A 15,675-nucleotide genomic window follows, 5' to 3' on the forward strand; every position below is an offset into this window, starting at 1 on the left:
TAGAGTCTGCAAAAGACTTGAGACTGGGGCGAAGGTTTACCTTCCAACAGGACAATGACCGTAAACATACAGCCAGAGCTACAATGGAATGGTTTAGATCAAACAAAGGGAAAGAGGGTAAAACCAGGTCCTACTGTATACATAACCAGGTGATAGGGAAAAATAATAATGTACCCTTAGAGCATTTACCGAAATCTGGTAATGTTGCTATAGCCGAAAAAGACCAAGGCATACAATAGAAAAAAGTCGACCTCTGTATCTCTACAGGGATCAACAAAAGTGGCTACTTTAGGCAACAATGAGTCAACACCGGAGTATGTATATAAAAATATGAATGTATTTATTAATTAAAACGCTGCTTCAGTACACATTAAATGCATCCACATGCAGGGCGTGAGCTCATGCACGTGCTGTGCACCACCAGGTGCTATAATGAAGCACTACCTTGGTGGGCACTATGGTTAGTGAATACTAATCAAACAGAAAGGCAAGGTCACATGAATCTAAACAAACGAAAAGACAAGGGACATACATATAACACAACCACAGATACAGACAGTCTGGATGCCGGCAAACCACTCCAGTGAAACTGAATACACTCACCACAAGGTGGACTCCATTACCATCCACCGGATAGGCAATAGGTGTGGGGACCAATCCCCATAAGTGTACCCAAGCAGGGGTGTACTCAGTGTCACTGTGAGTGCTCCCTCTCTGATGACATATAACCCTGGATGGCAATGATAAACATTTATAGCAGAATACTTAATGCAGTCGCCTGTATGTGGCTGGGTTCAAAGCATTATCCCCGGCCTGGAAGTTCAAGAGGCTGTTATCAGAACCCTCTAAACACACAGCGCATGGCAGCTACTAAATGCAGTGGCCTCTTGATCCGCCAAACCATCTATACAGTCATATAAGGCAGTCCAATCCCACAACAAGGGTGTCCATTAAGTCATCAATTGCTTTATAGCCATATGGTGCACATATTTTAGGGGCATGTAAAGCCCTTAATGCTGGCCTAAATAGTAACAGCAGATGTTAGTGGGTAGGTATCTGCAGGTAGAAGTAACAGGTGAAGGATGAAGAGGGTATAGAAGCAAGATTAACGTTACCACCTGGCCGGTCAGCGTAGATGGATCACCATATTAAAGCCTTGTTTCACATTACCGCACATTTGGTGTTGTCCTCTGTGCTTGCATGTGCTGGTGCTATTTCCGCTCATCACCATATGGTCCTTGGGGGCACTTGAGTTATTATTCGCCGTGACCCTTGTGGAGCAGTAGAACAGTAAGGCCGGTAGGTGTACCTGTCTTCTCTGTTTTTTGCTAGCTTCCGTCTCCTTCACCGTGACGGTAAACGATGGGGGAGTGGGCGTGTCGTCCGGCCGGCGTCACATGACCGCTTTCAGGCCGGGGATAATGCTTTGAACCCAGCCACATACAGGCGACTGCATTAAGTATTCTGCTATAAATGTTCACTTGGCCCCAGTTTATCATTGCCATCCAGGGTTATATGTCATCAGAGAGGGAGCACTCACAGTGACACTGAGTACACCCCTGCTTGGGTACACTTATGGGGATTGGTCCCCACACCTATTGCCTATCCGGTGGATGGTAATGGAGTCCACCTTGTGGTGAGTGTATTCAGTTTCACTGGAGTGGTTTGCCGGCGTCCGGACTGTCTGTATCTGTGGTTGTGTTATATGTATGTCCCTTGTCTTTTCGTTTGTTTAGATTCATGTGACCTTGCCTTTCTGTTTGATTAGTATTCACTAACCATAGTGCCCACCAAGGTAGTGCTTCATTATAGCACCTGGTGGTGCACAGCACGTGCATGAGCTCACGCCCTGCATGTGGATGCATTTAATGTGTACTGAAGCAGCATTTTAATTAATAAATACATTCATATTTTTATATACATACTCCGGTGTTGACTCATTGTTGCCTAAAGTAGCCACTTTTGTTGATCCCTGTAGAGATACAGAGGTTGACTTTTTTCTATTGTATGCCTTGGTTTAGATCAAAGCATATTTATATGTTGGAATGGCCCAGTCAAAGTCCAGACCTAAATCCAGACTTGAAAATTGCCGTTCACAGACGCTCTCTATCCAATCTGACAGAGCTTGAGCTATTTTACAAAGAAGAATGGGCAAAAATGTCACTCTCTAGATGTGCAAAGCTGGTAGAGACAACCCCAAAAAGACTTGCAGCTGTAATTGCAGCAAAAGGTAGTTCTACAAAGTATTGACTCAGGGGGCTGAATACAAATGCACTCCACACATTTCACATATTTATTTGTAAAAAAAAAATTGAAAACCATTTATCATTTTCCTTCCACTTCACAATTATGTGCCAAATTGTGTTGATCTATCACATAAAATCCCAATAAAATACATTTACGTTTTTAGTTGTAACATGACAAAATGTTGCAAATGTCAAGAGGTATGAATACTTTTTCAAGGCACTGTATGTGAAGCATTCATTTTTAGTAGAACTCAAACATGACATTATTCCCTGAAAATCAAAACTATAAACCTTTTGATATGGGGCCACACCAGTTATCTTTGGTCATAGTGGATTTATCTTTACATCTGGAAAATTCCCCCTGTATTTTTGTATAGAGGGTAAAGAAATATGTTAGAGGTACATTAATATCTTCTCAACTGCTTCACTAATGTATTGTTTGTGTTTTTTAGGTGTTATTGGTACAAGCCATTAGACCAGACAGACTGCAGAGTGCAATGGCGTTATTTGCATGCAGGACTTTGGGTAAGATTAGAATGCTAATTGCATTGTTTATTAAAGTGGTTGAAGAAAGAACACATCTTAAAGGATAAGTTCACCTTTTTAAAAAAAATAACAAATGCAAATCTTTTTGCAGGTAAAAAAATGTGCATTTATTATTGTTTTTTTTTTTCATTGGGAACCTCAAATCATTGCATCCACGATCAGCAGAACGTGGGTGCTATGCAGGGCTCCTAAAGGCTCTGTGTGTAAGCTGTTTGGCCATACATCGTATGACCAAGCAGTTACACATTAACAGGAAGCATCAATGAACTACCACAGTGCTCAACATTGCCATGGTAGTTCATTGAGAACTACAAGCCAACAGCCACAAAGGCTGCTGGATCTTGTCCTTTTCAATTCACAGAGCTCTGTAAATAAGTGACGCGGCCGGCCAGGTGGGTGGATCCCCGCATGGCTGCATTCTCTGCAGATTCTGACAGAGAGCGAGGGCGTTCACGTATACACACGTGGGACACTTTCTTAAAAAATATTGACACAGGTAGTTGAAGAACGTAGAGGAGACTTTCCCAAAGCCTAACAAAGCTGACAAATGACATCTCTATTAGATTATAAGCTCTCATGAGCAGGGCCTTCCTAACCCTCTTGTAATGAATTGTATTGTAAGTGTACTGTTTCTCTTATATTGTAAAGTGCTGTGGAAACTGTTGGCTCTACATAAATCCTGTATGATAATAATATAATCTGTATGTTTTAGCACTCACTTTTGAAGACTATTTATACAACTATGTAGGATTTGCCATAGACTGTCATAAGAGGGTTTATAATGACTAATAGTCTGTGTAAAAAATATTTCTCATTCGTTCATTGACAGACGCAGCGCTTCCTTATTCAGAACCATTGGGTTATATCTCCCCCTACAGGAGTAGGACACTAGGCAGAAAAAAGACTTGGCTATGCTCATGGGCAGTCCTAGGTGACATAAACCCCCCTCTCTGTTAAAGGCCTTCAGTTTTTTTCTGCCTAGTCAGGAGTTAAGGACCTAGTTCCCTGCTGGGATCTCTAGTCCTGTCAATTTTTTTTTCTTTTGTTTGTTGTTTTTTTCCTGGATTTTTTCCTGTGAGATCTGCAATCAACTGCCGGACTGGGCGACGGGCTGCACATTTGATCCAGTGGTCTCCCCAGTCTGGCCAGCAAGTGTGTGCAGACCGCAGCTATGCGCTAGGTCGGCTGCAAAATAGCCCAACTGGACGGGGGCTGGCCCTGCAAGTTAAATGTCTCGCGAGGTCACATACGACCGAGTCTCGGCTCGAGACGCAGCATCCCTCATGGCCGTCAGCCCCCCACTTCGGTGGCAAGGAGGTTCTGTCTGAAGCGGTGCCCGCCTGGTACTGGTATGGTGAGTAAATGTCCCCTCTCTCCCCTTGGTGGGTTTGCGGTGGACGCGGGCCCCTCCCTGGGTCGGTCAGTCAGTCCTGCGGGTTTCCCGCCACCTTGCACCTTCTCTTCCTGGGGTGGATGATCCCTGGAGGTCCCCTGGTAGCTCCCCTTTCCCGCTCCCTCCTCTATATGGGGTAGTGTGTTGTCATGAATGATCCTGGAGGATGGGGTTGAGTACTGGTGGGCAGGGGGTGCGCGCTGCCAGGTGCAGTGCTTAGGCACTGGGCACTCCCAGGGGTCCGGTGCCCAGATCCTCTCTTTCTTTCTTTCAGGGGCTTTCCTGGGGTCTGTGTCAGCCTCGTGTAGTGCAGCAGGCGGCCATTTTGCCGTAGCCGGTATCTTTTCCCCCTAGTGCCTGCTGAATTCTTATTGCTGGCGATCAGGTTTGTGTAGCTCGGCGGCCATGATTTGGTGTTTTTTGTGCTCAGGCAGTGGCGGCCATTAGTGTTTCCCAGACGGCATTTTTAGCAAGCTGAAGCTCCTCCTTTTAACTCGGTGCTGACTCCTGTGTTATCCTCTTTTTCGGACGCCACGCTTGCGCGGGTCTGCACCTGAGGCAGCAAGCGCTATGCCGGTAGGGTGGTGAGTTTTTGTTGGCTCCCTTCCTCTCTCTGCTGCAGGCTGTCCTGGTGTTCCGGTAGCGCTACCGACGTGGGGGTTGACCCTTTGCGTGTGGGGTCTCTTCTTTCCCTATGGAGTCTCAGGAGCATGTTTCCCCACCTGACCCCCTATCAGAGGCTGCAGGTCCCTCTGGGTCCCAGCCATCCGTTGACGCACTGATGGTGGCCCTGGAGTCCTTTGTGTCTCGAGTGGAGGTGGCTCTTGAGCGGCGGACTAGCAAGAAACGTCCCCCGCCTTCCCCTGCTTCATCTGTCTCATCAGATCCTGAATCTGATTCGGCTGCCGTGGACAGGGCCCACCCTGCGGGGTCTGCGGCTGCGCTCCTAGATTTTTTGGACAGTGAGGATGATTCCACTGCCCTGGTGGCTGAGCACGAGAAGGCGCTGGTGGACGCACTGATTGCATCTGTGCAGGAAACTTTAAAAATGGAGGATGCGGCTGCGGTGGAGGTGCCGTCCCTTTTGGCACTCACAAGCCATCTCGGAAAAGCATTATCAGTTTGCGGCGTTACCCTTTGGTCTTGCGGGTGCTAGGCCTGATGGTGTCTACGTTCGAGGCGGTCCTGTTTGCTGTTACATACGAGACCCCTGCAAAAGGAGATCTTGTTAAAATGTGACATATGTCCAGGGTCTCTGGACAGTCAGATTAAGCTGAGCCAAGGAACCAAAGGGTCCCTGATCTGGTGGTTTCGTTCCCCGGCTCTCCCCCCGGGGGAAACCCTTTCTCCCTCTGTACTGGACAGTTGTCACCACCGATGCCAGTCTGTCCGGGTGGGAAGGAGTCCTGGACCTGAGCTCGGCTCAGGGTCGCTGGACGTTGGAGGAATCCAGGCTACCTATGAACATCTTGGAACTCCGGGTGATCAGACTCTGTCTGGATCATTGGACGGATCGACTTCAGGGGCTCCCGATATGGATCCAGTCGGACAATGCCACGGCGATGGCCTATGTCAACCACCAGGGAGGAACAAGGAGTGTGTTAGTGGGCCTGGAAGTAGCAGGCATTCTTCGGTGGGCAAAGCGTTTTGTCTCAGTCAATTCCGCCGTCCACATTTGGAGGGAGGACAATTGGCAGGTGGATTACCTCAGTCGACAAGTGTTGGACCAAGGGGAGTGGTCCCTTCATCAGGAGGTATTTCAGCAGATATGTCTGCATTGGAGCTCTACAGAGGTAGATCTGAGGGCATCCCAGGTCAACAGGAAGGTGCAGAGGTTTGTGACCAGGTCTCGGGACCCTCTCGCGGACGCCTCAGACGCTCTGGTCACTCTGTGGGGCCAGTATCGTCTGATCTACGCCTTTCCTCCTCTCAAGCTTCTGCCTTGGCTGTTACGCAGGTTCGAGGCTGAAGGAATTCCGGTCATTCCAGGGGCCCCGGACTGGCCTTGTCTGTCCTGGTGCTTCTGGGCGCAGACGCCTTCTGGCGGCTGCCTCTCTGGGAGGATCTGCTATCCCAAGGGCTGATCTTCCACCCTGCTTTACCATCGCTGGCTTTAACGGCCTGGCTGTTGAAAGCCAGGTGTTGAAGGATAGAGGCTTACCTGCATCGGTGATTCCGACACTACTCAAGGCTAGGAAGTGTACTTCCAGGAAGGTATATCATCGGAGGTGGAAAGCGTACATTTCATGGAGTCAGTGGAGTTTCACCCATGTTCCTTTTCGGTGGCTCCAATTTTGGGCCAGGTGTCGGCTTTGGAGGTTTTCTTTCAATGTCCCCTGGCTTCGCATTCCCTGGTGCATACCTTCATTCAGGGGGTGCGACATGTGGTTCCACGGGTGCGATCTCCCTTGCCACCATGGGACTTGAATCTGGTGCTTTCGGTTCTACAGAAGCCTCAGTTTGAAAATATTCAAGAAATTTCCCTGCTCACAGAAGGTGGCCTTCTTGGTGGCTATCACCTCTGCTCGCAGGGTGTCGGAAATGGTGGCGCTAGCCTTTTGGAGGTCAGACTCCCTGTTCGTGATCGCGGACGAGCCAAAGAAGGGGCTGTCTGCTTCCTCGGCGACCATTTCTAGATGGATCAGACAGTGACTCAGGCCTTTTCTGTCAGGGTCAGGTTCCTCCCTTCCCAGTGAAGGCGCACTCTACTTGGGCACTGAGTGCCTCCTGGGCCTTCTGTCATCAGGCATCAGTGACTCAAGTGTGCAAGGCGACCACCTGGTCGTCGGTGCACACTTTCACAAAATTTGTGGATGTGCTGGCACCTGGGTATGCCTTTTTTTGCCGCAATATTCTGCAGGTTGCGGTCTAGAGGGTTTTTCCCTCATGAAGGGGTTTTCTTGCTGTTCAAGTTGGGCTCCAGTTGTTTTCGTTGAGCTCCAGATTGTCTGGTTGGCCTGTTCTTTTGTTGGCTGCCCCACCCCTCATGTTTGGCACTACTTTGGGACATCCTTATGGTTCTGAATAAGGAAGCGCTGTGTCTGTCAATGAACGAATGAGAAAATAGGATTTTTGACTTGCCGTAAAATCCGTTTCTCTGAGTTCATTGACAGACATGGAACCCACTCCCTCTATGGAGTTTTTAATGCTTCTGACACTGCTTGTGACAAAACTGAAAGCCTATAGCGGAGAGCGTGGTGTATATCACCTACGACGGTAGGCGATATAACCCTATGGTTCTGAATAAGGAAGCTCTGTGTCTGTCAATGAACTCAGAGAAACTGATTTTACGGTATGTCAAAAATCCTATTTTATTTATATACTGTGTATGTTTAGTAGTATTCTGTGTGTAGGTGAAGATACTGGCTATAAGTCATGAAGTTTCTAGCACTGGGGGAAATGGACTTGAGTGCAATTTAGGAGTTACATGAATGATGCAAAAAACAGCAGCCTTTAGTGATTCAGTTAGTTTTTATTGGTGTAAATGAACATTCATAGAGCATGAAATCGTAGGAGGTGAACGTCTAGACTGCATCTTCTATCACCATGACAACACTGTCTCTGTGGTCTCCACATCTACGTATCATGCTGATAAATACATAGGATAGCAAAGCAGTTAATAGATAAATAGTGTGCCTACAAATTTTCTCATATGTGATTTGACTGCTAACTACCAAAACACAAATCTACCATGCAGAATTTTACAATGTAATAAAGATCTGGCTCATAGGCAGTGAGCAAAGTGCATTAATCAGCATCCCACTGCCACCACTATTTATGGTGCTTAACATCTTCATTCTGATTGGCTGACTGGGGATACTTGCTCATCTTTGTATTACATTATTCATTGAAGAGAATCCCTAACAAAAGTGAATTGCTTTTGTATTGAGTGGGAATGAGTTTGACCTTTGTCAGGTTGTTATAGGTCTTCAGACCAGACAGCTTCTTCTTCTTCTTCTTCTTGCTTCAGCCATGACATATCCCACTTTAATGCAAGCAGCCATGTACATAACTGAGAGTAAAAAAGTGAGCAATGTGATACAGAGTTTCAGTTTAATGCCAAGCAAATCCTGTCACAGTTGTACAAATTTTAAGGGTAGCTTTTCCCACTAGGGCCCTGCTTTGGCTTCTGCCACTACGGATGATATAGTGTACTTCAAATTGGACCTGTCCCATTTAACTTATTGTGTTTATCAATCAATTTGATAAATTGTATGTTTGTTTTCTGAGCTTCCTTATTTTATTGTAACAGCCTGACTGCTGAGAGTTTGACCTATGGTGTCCACTTTTGGACATTCCCCCCATATTCGTTTAATGCAATGACCAATTAAAATACATCAGGAAGAGGATGAATAGCGACTGATTAGTAACATAAAGTTTCTAGCAAAAAAGATCTGGTTTTGCTCGTAAGAATGAGGGAAATGAGAAAGAAAACTAGTGCAGAATAAGTTTATATGGGAAGGATTTGGGACAAACATAGATCTATACTCAAACTCAGACAAAAAAGTTTAAGCCCAACTTTGGGCAAAAAAAAACGTTTTCCCGTGCAGTGGGGCTGTGCACACACTGAATGGGTTAACTGCTCGTTTTGTCTAGGGTTGAACACAGAGTCTATACTCACCTGATCCTTCAACCTTCTGGAAAATGGTGCTCCCCCATGAATTGGTTTGTGGACGTGATGACGTCAGGAACTGTCCACCACACAAGACCACTAGACCACGTGGGGAGCAGGAGCCGAAGGGAACAGCCTTGCACTGGGAGGATTAGGTGAGTATATCTCGGGTCCCTGAACCCCTAGACGAAAAAAAAAGCGTTACAAAAACATGTATAAAACAAAAAAATTGTTTCTATGAAAAGAATTGGCTTTGCCAATTACAACCTATATTTAATAAAGTATATTAGAAGTAGAAAAACTTGCAGATAACTGATTAAAATATATTAACCACTTCCCGACCGCCGCACGACTATGTACGTCCTAAGTTTGAACGGGGATATCGTTATGGCAGCAGCTAGCTGCCATAACCCCGGTATCCCCGTTTACGTGCGGCGGCCGGCTTTCAGATAAAAGTGGTCCCTGCGGCGGATTCGCCGCGAGATCACTTTTATCGGTGGCGGGAGAGGCCCCCCCCCTCCCGCCGCGATCCGGTGCCCTCCGCCGCTTACCGGAGCCGTCGGTAGCGGCGGAGGCGATCGCGTCCTGTGCCGTGGTGTTTCTGGAGATTAGTGAGGCCAAGATGGCGCTCACTCGGCTCCATGACACTGCTGGGCGGAAGCGACGTCAAAACGTCACTTCCGTCCACGCCTCTTAAAGGCATATTTTTTCAAATGTCATTTTTCTAAATGACTTTTTTTTTTTTTTTTAATTGCATTTTAGTGTAAATATGAGATCTGAGTTCTTTTTGACCCCAGATCTCATATTTAAGAGGTCCTGCCATGCTTTTTTCTATTACAAGGGATGTTTACATTCCTTGTAATAGGAATAAAAGTGACACAATTTTTTTTTTTTTTTTAAACAGTGTAAAAAAAAAAACATTTTTAAAACCCCCCCGTCCCGACGAGCTCGCGCGCAGAAGCGAACGCATACGCGAGTAGCGCCCGCATATGAAAACAGTGGTCAAACCACACATGTGAGGTATCGCCGCGACCGGTAGAGCGAGAGCAATAATTCTAGCCCTAGATCTCCTCTGTAGCTCAAAATATGCAACCTGTAGAATTTTTTAAACGTCGCCTATGGAAATTTTTGAGTGTAAAAGTTTGACGCCATTCCACGAGCGGGCGCAATTTTCAAGCATGACATGTTGGGTATCAATTTACTTGGCGTAACATTATATTTCACAATATAAAAAAAATTGGGATAACTTTTACTGTTGTTTTATTTTTTTATTCAAAAAAGTGAATTTTTTCCAAAAAAAGTGCGCTTATAAGACCGCTACGCAAATACGGTGCAAAAAAAAGTATTGCAATGACCGCTATTGTATTCTCTAGGGTGTTAGAAGAAAAACCATATATAATGTTTGGGGGTTCTAAGTAATTTTCTAGCAGAAAAACCTGTTTTAAACATGTAAACACCTAAAATCCAAAACGAGGCTGGTCCTTAAGTGGTTAAATAGTTTGGCATTATTAGGCTTTTAAGTTATACTTCTAATGCTGACAGTCATGACATCATCCATGACATCTTTTGAGTGTGGAAGCAACAGGAGTCACTATTACAACACACCTCATGAACTCATCAGTCATATGTTCAATCACAGCCCCTACACTATGTTGAAGGAGTGGGCCAGGTATTGCATTTTCCGGGATTTGTCAAAAAAAGAATTCACCAGCAAGTGCCTAGATTAGCCACATCTTGGGCACAGGTTGGGCTGTATCTTGTCTTATTGTCCTATAAAATATTTTATATATTTTATAGGACAAGCTCAAACAAAGTAAACGTAATTAAGCAGGCCAATTAGAATTTTTCATATTTAAACCTACAAACTTACAGTATTCAAATTGTTGTACAAGCCTAGTTGTGTCTGGTTCTCTTCAGGTAATCCTACAAAGAACTGCAATTTACTCAAATGCTTCCTAGTTTTCTGTGACATAGCACAGTGCTGGTGAGCCGACTGGATTTGATACAGCAGCAGACTGCACATTAATGGTGTACTGGAGACATTCTATTGAGATAGTTCTGTGACAGGACTTATATATATAGAGCATTATATGCCATCCCTACATTAGGAAAGAATTAATAGCTTTGCAGTAGCTGATTCTCCTGGGGTACTGTTGGCTTTTCTGCTGACATTTACAAAGGAAGTGACAGTACAAGATGGACACATTAAATGGTTAGAAATTGCTGCTGAAACTTGCAGACATTTACTATTCTCCTTATGTTAATGTTCTAGAAAGGATCATTTCCATAAAGACAAGCAAGAAACATGCAGAAGGCAGTCCTGCTTGTCGGCATCAGGAAAGAGCTTTTCTCTTGAAGGAAATCTGCGGATGTGATGTGAATGTGATTTGCTTAATATAATCTTATCAGTATACATCAATAACTGAATAATTATGCACCGTGTTTGTGTTTAAGGTGGCACTAAACCCACATCCTGGAAAATATAAATGGCATATTACTTGCTGTCCATACTCAGTTGGTCACTATGACATTCGTTTTCTGTATCCTGCAAAAAAACTGGTTGATTCTGCTGCTCTCTGTCTCCCCCTTCTGTCCATGTCCCCAATTCAACTCTGCACATGCTTATTTTTCAGTCAGTTTCTATGGTGCGCATTTCCTACCTATTACATTTGAGTAGCCCATGTGACTATAGAGTCACACATGTGGTAAATGATAGCCCACTCCCTCCCTCCTCCATGTCCACTAACCAGCTAAACCCAATGGGGGCGGGATATTACATGTAGATTATTGGAGGCTTCACCTCCCTCTTATTCTAAGACACAGGCTGGAGGGGCATGACACACCCTGTGACTGGCAGAAATCCACACATACCATGTTACTTCCACAAAATAATAAAGATTTAATTTCAAATATATATTTGTATGCCAATTTAAAACTGTTTATTGATATTACTTATTTATTTTTACTCTGTATGCCAAAGGCTGTTTTTTTATTTTGAACACGTGACCAGCAGCAGAGGATTAGAAGCTCCTCCTGCTTACGTTTCCCTGCAGACAGGCTGGGAAAGAGCTAAGTCATGTGACAGCTGTATATCAATTAGAAAAACAGTGCCATCATCCACATACAGAAAATGAAGGGACAATGTAAACGAAGCAGTGTGTGTTTATTATCTCTTTAAGGCCACATTTAGACTTGTGCATAAATGTTGTGGCACGCTTTTGCACATGCTTTCATGCACATTAACGTGCAGTGTATTCATGTTGCTGTGTGTTTCTATTAATTTTCATTGTTTGGCCACTGTGCTTTCTAAGGATGAAACTTTAAATTCCAGGATGCCTCCACCCATTTTGTGCCTTCACCCCCCTATGAAGTATTGATATAGCACAGTTTTGTGCAGCATTCACCTGTAAGCCCAGGATGGCTTAATGATGCGCCCCCATGGTGTAGGTCCTTGATACACTGGTTTCTCAGAAAGTGGTTTGAATGATGCTGGGTATCATTCAACCCTGAAGAAGGGCTGAATCTTGCTACAAGGCACTGGATGTTGGAGCAGTGAGTCTGCAGGGACAGTACCAGAGCGACAGAGAGTATTTCATGGAGAGCTATTTTTTTTAATAACACCAGAAGCCTCCATTTGTTCAGTGATGATGTGAGGAGATGGTTGAGCTCCCTAGATGCTAGCAGTAATGGTCACTTCTTAGGGCCCAAAAGCAGTGGCAACCCTAAGATTGCCACCACCTCTCACATTAAAAAAGTGTAAGAGTAAGCTACTGGTATGACAGCAGGCACCCGCAAAAAGATAATATTCTTCTTTGCTGCTTGCTGGGAAACCCTGAATTTTGCAAGCTGGTGATGTCACAGGCAGTAACAAAAACGGTTTCTCCCTACGGGAATAAGGTAAAAGCAAATAAATAGATATATCTCCAAGACAGATGTGGTGAATAGCACTTCGGGGAGCTCCAAGTGCAATGTAATCAGGCTGTCCCATGGTCCATATACAAAAAGTCCAAGCAGGACTGTTACACTTAAAATTTAATAAATAAACATTGTTTATTTCATAAATTTGAAGTGCAGCAATCCTGCTTGAACTTTTTACATACTGGGACATGTTACAGAGAGGAGAGAGAGAGGTTTGGAGGTAATTTGGGTCATGCCTATACAAATCCATTCATTTTGCATTTTTTGTGATCTGACTGATTTGCATTGAAGTGCATCTGCAAAGACAGAATGATAAGAGCTAAGTCTAACCAAACTTCCCCTAAAGTTACCCCTCCCTTTTACCAGACAAAGCGTATGTAGTACTTTGTTCTAGGTGTGTGAATGCTGAGATAGCTGCCACATTCCTCTGCTATCTGCATGAGTCACTTTTGCAAAGTTTTCCTGACACCATGAGAAAAAAAATTACAGGGAGGGATCTCCACCACACAGCATTTGATTGAAAGCCTCAGCTCTGTTCCTGTGTGCAAGGGGGTGTGTCCCTTTCCTCCAATCAGCTCTCAGCTCTCCTCGCTGAGCTCTGCAAAGTGTAACTTCAGCTCTCCGCCCCCTGCTTTCTGGAAGCTCAGACAAGCTTTATAAATTCTGGACTTTGAATGGCTGTAGAGTAGAAAAGACTGCAAATAAACAGGTAAAGTGCATGTAGGAGGATTTGTTTCATCTCCCTATCACTTTACACCAGTCACTTCACTGGGTATATGTGCGTGTTTGCAACCACTTTAAGGCTTTATTTTATTCTTGTATACTTGTTTCAGATCCATGACTTTCTAGGTAGTGAAGGTGGGTTTGTGATGACAGGCCTGGGGTCTGCACCTTTAAAAACAAATTGGCAGTCTCAGTTGACATTTTTCTGCACTCACAGGTTGCCTTTTACATTTAATTTTTATCGTCAAATAATAACTTGTTTTATTTGTCTGCTCGGCAGACTTTGCTTTTTCAGTAATAGCATGCCAATTATTTATTTTCCACAATAAATACTTGTGGTTAAAAATTTTATCTGGCTTGTACATTCAAAACATACATTAGCCAATTCTGGCATAATGTATTTAATATTTTATTTTAATTATTTTTACATAATGAAATTACTTCCCATCCACAGCTGATTTTGACCCAATTCTGCAATTAAGTGTTTTATGATATATAAGGTCCATGTCTACAATCTGTTTGGAGATGTGGTTTCCATTGAAACATGATTGCATGTGGTTGGGGGCTGTTTACAATGACAAGTAATTGAGGTTCTAAAGAATTTCACGTTATTAACCAGTGGAATGTTAGATTGCTTATAAACAAGTAACAGAAATAGCACTTTGCATTCTTTACTATCCCTGAGCCAGTGACAGAATATTCTATAAATCTACTAGCAGGCCTAAGCTTTATTTCAGTGTTCTGTTAGGCCAGCTTTATTGTGCCTCCATATGTGATTATAGAGCTGTCTCCCATTCCTCATTAAAAATAGTTTTCTACACGAAATTGGCAGGTTATTATTATGTTATTATAAAAAAAGCTATTTAGTAGAGTAGAGCCATTTTCCCATACCCTGATTTCTCCATCCTATGTCTGTGTGGATTAGAACTGTTAGCAATCCTCAGGAAAACAAAATCTGTCTTCCTCTTTTTATGTCTAAAGCCAGTAAATCTGTAAAGCCCAGTCACACTGACACCTTCTCAGCCCCTGGTATATGGATTTGATGTTGCAGAGTCTCAAAAGGTTTGATCTACTATAGTAAGATAAGTGATTTCCATATATTGAAGTTCAATTATTTTTTTACTATATGCCCAAAAGTATGCAAGCAATCCTCCAAATTGGGTGTCCTAGTCAGGTGTTTTTATTGAAGGTCACAGTTAATGCTACAGCGCACAAAGATGTTTAAACAGTTGTGTGCTTTGAACCTCGGGGCAACAGTTTGGTGAATTTCTCTTTCTGTTCCAGCTTCACTGTGCCCCTGCACACAAACCCAGGTCTACAATGATGTGGAGGAGCTCACGTGGCCTGCACAGAGCCCTTACCTTAACCCTACTGAACACCTTTGAGATGAACTGAAACTCCAATTGCAAAGTCTTTTCATCCAACATCAGTACCTGAGCTCACCAAACTTTTTGTAAAAATCTGCATGAGCACAAATTTCCACAGACATTCATAATTCTTATATAAACCCTTCTTGTCCACAATCTGTGGTCTCTATTGGAAAAAATTTCCTCTGAATCATTGCACATGGTTGGAGGAAGTTTACAATGACAAGTAATTGAGAGTCTAAAGAATTTAGACATTAATAACCAGTGGAATGTTACAGATCACTTATAAACAAGTAACAGAAATAGCATTTTGTGTTCTTTACTATCCCTGAGCCAGCGACAGAATAAATCCACCAGCAGGCCTGGGCTTTATTTCAGTGTTCTGTTAGGCCAGTTTTATTGTGTCTCCACTTGTGATTATAGAGCTGTCTCCCATTTGTTTTCCATTCCTCGTTAAAAATTGTTTTCTACGTGAAATTGTCAGTTTCGTATTATGTATTTTTCAAACTCAAATGAGTAAGAAAAGCTTATTTAGAAGAGTAGAGCCATCCTCCCATACCCTGATTTCTCTGTCCTATGTCTGTGTGGACTGGAACTGTTCTCAAATCTCCGGAAACCAAAATCTGTCTTTCTCCTTTTATAAAGAATAAAAATGAGTGCAGCGCAATATTGAACAAGGTAAGTCCATACACAGAGATGACCGCAGGTTTTACACGTCAAATTTATGCTTTTAGTTATTGCACAGGGCTTTTATAGTTGAGGTGGAGGTTTGCAATTGGCAACCCCTATCCCCTTACAGCCATTATATATAAGAATCTTTTATATAGGTTCCATTTTGCCAGCCTGTGTCCCCATAGGAATTTGAGATCA

General features: G+C 43.7%; 1 protein-coding gene across 3 annotated transcripts in view; it reads left to right on the top strand.

The window, feature by feature from the left end:
* DYNC2H1 (dynein cytoplasmic 2 heavy chain 1) overlaps positions 1–15,675 on the top strand; it is a 669,732-nt gene that overhangs the window by 394,068 nt on the left and 259,989 nt on the right. For all 3 annotated transcript variants that reach the window (XM_073613106.1, XM_073613107.1, XM_073613108.1), the window contains one exon: positions 2,699–2,771. In XM_073613106.1, the coding sequence (XP_073469207.1) occupies positions 2,699–2,771 (73 nt within the window). The remainder of the gene's footprint in view (positions 1–2,698; positions 2,772–15,675) is intronic.

Source organism: Aquarana catesbeiana, linkage group LG02 (assembly GCF_042186555.1).
Source record: "Aquarana catesbeiana isolate 2022-GZ linkage group LG02, ASM4218655v1, whole genome shotgun sequence".
NCBI lineage: Eukaryota > Metazoa > Chordata > Amphibia > Anura > Ranidae > Aquarana > Aquarana catesbeiana.